The sequence below is a fragment of the Bombus pascuorum genome, chromosome 1, assembly GCF_905332965.1.
Source record: "Bombus pascuorum chromosome 1, iyBomPasc1.1, whole genome shotgun sequence".
In the NCBI taxonomy this organism is placed as follows: domain Eukaryota; kingdom Metazoa; phylum Arthropoda; class Insecta; order Hymenoptera; family Apidae; genus Bombus; species Bombus pascuorum.
The window spans coordinates 9,693,036-9,697,655 of record NC_083488.1 but is presented as its reverse complement, the minus strand read 5'-3'; the positions used below and the strand labels follow the sequence as shown (position 1 = coordinate 9,697,655).

Here is a 4,620-nt window from a genome sequence, read left to right as displayed (position 1 = left end):
TAGAACAAACAATTTAAATTTAGAGAAGTTTTATAATTAAAGAAAAAAGTATTTAAACAAATAAGCAAAGTTTCCTTAAATTATGCCTTACATTGTTTATTAAAATTGCATAAAATGAATGCCCGATTTTTATCGCGCCTCGAATTTTTCAAGTCTAAATAATTTTTAGGGGGACAAAACGAACGAACAAAGTTAATTCATCGACAATTTTGCGACAGCATTGTATACATGTTCCATTGTACTATGTTCGATTCGCGGAAGTGGATCTTATAGCATATATAAATTAAATCTACGAAGAAAAGCTTGAAGATAAGAAATTGAGTTGTATAAAAGGTACTGTCCTATGAGACATTCAAAATATTTTCTGAATAACTTTTTACTTTATGGCATAATATTAACGATGTCTTGATAATGTAATTATAAAAATTAATTTGTATCACCAGAAATATTTGCCGTAATAACGTATATGTAAATTGAATTCAAATACATTTCTGTTTAAATTATTGAAATTTCTGTGTAAATTTTTATCTCTCGAGGAAGTTTCGGTATAGTGGAATTTCCACTAAATCGAGAAATGTATTATATTGTAAGTAGAAATGGATGTAAGTTTACGTAATTTTCAGTAAGGTATCGTATAAGGTTGTACTAGACATAACGTTACGATTACTAAGATATGTACCTAAGGTTTAAGGATCATGCTCTCGGGCATCAAAAAAACCAAATGTAATTATTCATTGTGATGCATTATGATCTGTGTAATATATTGCAATAAAACTGTCTATGCTAATTACTTTGTATCTTTTGTCTATACTAATTACTATATGAACAACGAGTGTTTATAATAAAAATTATGAAATTAAGACAAAAAATATATGTATTTTATAGAGGTATACAAGTAGTTTTAAACAAATTACAATATTCTTTTATATGCCTTCAAACTTGAACAACAGCTTTGCCAACGTTCTTTCCTTGTAACATGCCAACAAATGCATCAAACATGTTATCAAAACCTTTTGTAATTGTTTCATGATAGCGAAGCTTCCCTTCGTGTATCCATTGAAGATTCTTTTGTGTAGCTTCTGATAAACGATTATTCCAACGACTCACTATGAAACCTTCCATCTTTAATTGATTAAACACAAACGGCGGTTGAAGAATCGTCGATTTTGGTAGCGATGATGAATCTGCGTTGTACGAAGATATAGATCCACATATAGCTACGCGACCAAAGGGTTTCATTTGGTATATAACAATACTAGAAATATCTCCTCCCACCTGTTGTTATAACATAACCATAATAAATATGTTGTGACAAAATTTTGATATTATTTTATAATGCTAAATAACTGTACATTATCAAAATAGCAGTCGATTCCTTTTGGCACAGCTTTCCTTAATGCAACTTCAATATCTCCTTTTTTGTAATTAATAGCATGATCAAAACCAAGTTCCTCTACAAGCCATTTACACTTCTCATCTGAACCAGCAATACCAATGACAGTAAGTCCAAGAACATGTTTTCCTATTTGACCAACATGGGAACCAACAGCTCCTGCTGCTCCACTCACAACAAGAACCTCGCCTTGTTTTGGCTTACAAATTTCTAGAAGACCAAAATATGCTGTGGCCCTGTCATAGAGAATATGAAACTTTTGAATAAATTGTTTAGAACGGATAAATATATCATAGTGATCAAATTTATAAAAAATTATATAAAAACAGATCAGATTACAAAATACACATTTGATATAGTAATTATTACCCTGGCATTCCTAAAATTCCTAGATGCAGTGATGGTGATAGATCTCCAATATCAGGTACCAGCATTGGTTTTTGATTTAAGAGTTCATATTGAGATGAACAATGTGGATTTATAATGGTATGTGTTCTCCATCCCAAATAACCAACAATTCTTCTTCCTACTGGGAAATCTGGATTCTTTGATTCAATAATTTTAGCTACTTGTGCACCAATCATTGTTACACCCACTGGATATCTCTGAACATAAACTCGCATGTAAGGATCCACAGAGAGATATTCTGCTTCAACAAGGTACTCTGAAAATATAAATCATATGTTATTCAGCTTTTAGGACATTATATGTATATATGTATTTATTCCACATTTATCTTTTTATCTTTTATTTTTTTAATGTCATTAGTACTTATTAATAGTATGATAATCATAATGTTAAAGATATTACATCATCTAATGCAAGATTTATTTTAAATTTGTTATGCAATAATATGACAAGGGATATTGTTTGTAGGTTGATAACGATATCATAATTGTCTCATTTGACCCTACGAAATCGCGATAGCTGCAAAATACGTACAAACACGTTAAAAATATTCTCCTCGTAAGAATAAAGTATATTGAATGATGATGTCATTTAGAAGCTAAAACATCCATTATTGCATGACACTTCTCTCTATTTATGACATTCATAGATTGCTAAATTATTCAATATAAAACGTAGACGTTGGAAACATGTACAATGCATGTATTTTTTTATATAAGTTGTGTAGTTTCATCCCGTCAATGCAACGTTATTTTCTAAAACGTTTTTTCAAGTTTCACTACAGTTTTTCTTATCTTATATAAAAAATGTTTATCTGTACTATTTTTAAAATTCATAAATAATAATATTTTAATAATATTTTCCGTTTTCTATTATATCAACGAAATGTATATATATTAAAAATCATATCAATAATAAACGAATATTTCTAGATATAATCTTCTTCAATTTTTTCTGTAAATTCAAAGCAATGAGTATATTTTGTATGTTTTTGTTTTTATTTTTGAGTGATGTTTTGTATCTTCCATTTTGATCATTAAAAAAATGTGTATTAAAAAATCATATCTGAGCATAATATTCTGTAATTTTCTATTTTAGGACAAGATAATGGATATTATGTCTACAATATTTTATAAATGCCGTGTAGGTATTAATCGTGACCTCCGTTGAGTTAAGTCACGAGTCACGGGTTAGATAAATGCATAATTACATCTTATATCATTTGATATTGAAGTTGTTGCACAATGTTAAAGGGAAAAAAATGTAATCACAAACAATGAATACAGTGCATCTATGAATATAATGAATTTATGAGTATAATGAGTAAGAATATCAATATAACTAGTTTTCTATTTTAAAAAATACACAGTTATCAATGTCAAATGTTGATTAATGACAAATCATGTGACATCTACTTGCATTTGTTTAATCGATATATATACAACTCTATTATTAAAATCTTTACCTCCATTATGAAGAGAAGGTAATTCTTCTTCGATCAATTGCAAATCTGATGGCTCTGGATTCTTTTGAAAATGTTTTGCTACAATAAATCTTCTTGTCTTTACCATTTTTCATAAATATTTACAAGCAGTAGAATAATGACTTCGCAATAGTTTTAACTTGACAATTTGCACAATATTATTTGGAATTATAGTCGTTAAAATAACCACTCGAACTTAAACTATCTAAATCAATGAAATAAATGGTATATAATCGACAGATCACTTTATGTGAACTGACTAACAGACTATTCTCATCGCGATGATTATTTTCTTCTGGAACTCCCCTCTATTTCTACGCGATAAGTAATTACACGACTTGATGAAATAACAGGATTTTTTAATTCATTTGATATTTTTGCAACAACATATTTAACTTATTAAAGATACTAAATCGAACTCTACTAATTACCTAATTAATGAAGGTTTATAGTAAGTTTAAAAATATTGAAATTATATCAGAAATTAATGTAAGATATAACTGTACACAATTAATATTTTATTTTTATAACTTACATATGTATATATCTGTAAAGGATCAAATTTTAATTTAATACTTTGTATTATCTAATACAATAACAATACATTTTATTATTACTATAATACATGTCAAATGCATAATGTTCTATTGAATATTTCATTACAAATAAAATTTCAATATAAGTTATAATTGGTTTTAGAGACAAAATGAGCATAATATTTGTAAGATTTACATCAAAATTTAGTGTGATAAGTATACACATATACATAGAAGTAATATAGAAAAATAGACATTTAAATGAACATAAATATTATTTTAATTTCAACATATGTCTTTTATTAAGTAGTTTGTATGTTTAAAATTTTTATTATAGTATAGTATAGTATACTATACTATAGATAGTAAAGCAATGTAGGATTTTTTAATGTATTTTTAAGTTTGTCTGTTTACTTATATTTGATAATTTCTGATATCATATCTAATACATTTCTATCTGACTATTTTAACAGATATTAAAGTTAATATTACGATAATAGTAATAATAATTGATAATAATATAACATATTTTTCATATTTTATTACCTAATTTATACTATAAAGGAGTATTTCATATTACATTTATATAATGATTATATTTTATTCTAATATTTTTGTATTTCGTTAGCATAATTTTGTATAAATTATATTATTTCATAACACATATAATGTTGCTCTTTGTTATGTAATTAATTTATTTAATACTACAGATTATTAGACAATGAAAATTATACTACTCATTTAAAAAATTGAACTATTTATTATATTTGTTATTATGTATCACTGTATAAAATTAAAGT

General features: G+C 26.4%; 1 protein-coding gene across 2 annotated transcripts; it reads right to left on the bottom strand.

The window, feature by feature from the left end:
• Positions 1 to 856: 856 nt before the first annotated feature.
• LOC132904458 (prostaglandin reductase 1-like) lies at positions 857 to 3,590 on the bottom strand. 2 transcript variants are annotated; one of them, XM_060954988.1, is made up of 4 exons: positions 3,267 to 3,590; positions 1,763 to 2,057; positions 1,353 to 1,629; positions 857 to 1,275 (listed from the first exon to the last, which is right to left on the bottom strand). In XM_060954988.1, the coding sequence occupies exons 1-4, from the start codon at positions 3,370 to 3,372 to the stop codon at positions 934 to 936; spliced, it is 1,020 nt and encodes a 339-aa protein (XP_060810971.1). In that variant the 5' UTR covers positions 3,373 to 3,590; the 3' UTR covers positions 857 to 933. The 2 variants fall into 2 exon arrangements, with proteins under 2 accessions (XP_060810971.1, XP_060810981.1); XM_060954998.1 differs by lacking the exon at positions 3,267 to 3,590 and adding an exon at positions 2,336 to 2,479.
• Between the last annotated feature and the right edge of the window lie 1,030 nt (positions 3,591 to 4,620).

Bases quoted from the DNA above. Each gene is read 5' to 3' on its own strand.
- LOC132904458 (XM_060954988.1), bottom strand. From the start codon at position 3,372: ATGGTAAAGACAAGAAGATTTATTGTAGCAAAACATTTTCAAAAGAAT. The intron at 2,058-3,266 runs GTAAAGATTTTA...TTATATTTTCAG, and splicing joins ACCTTCTCTTCATAATGGAG to AGTACCTTGTTGAAGCAGAA. The intron at 1,276-1,352 runs GTACAGTTATTT...TTATAACAACAG, and splicing joins TCGACTGCTATTTTGATAAT to GTGGGAGGAGATATTTCTAG.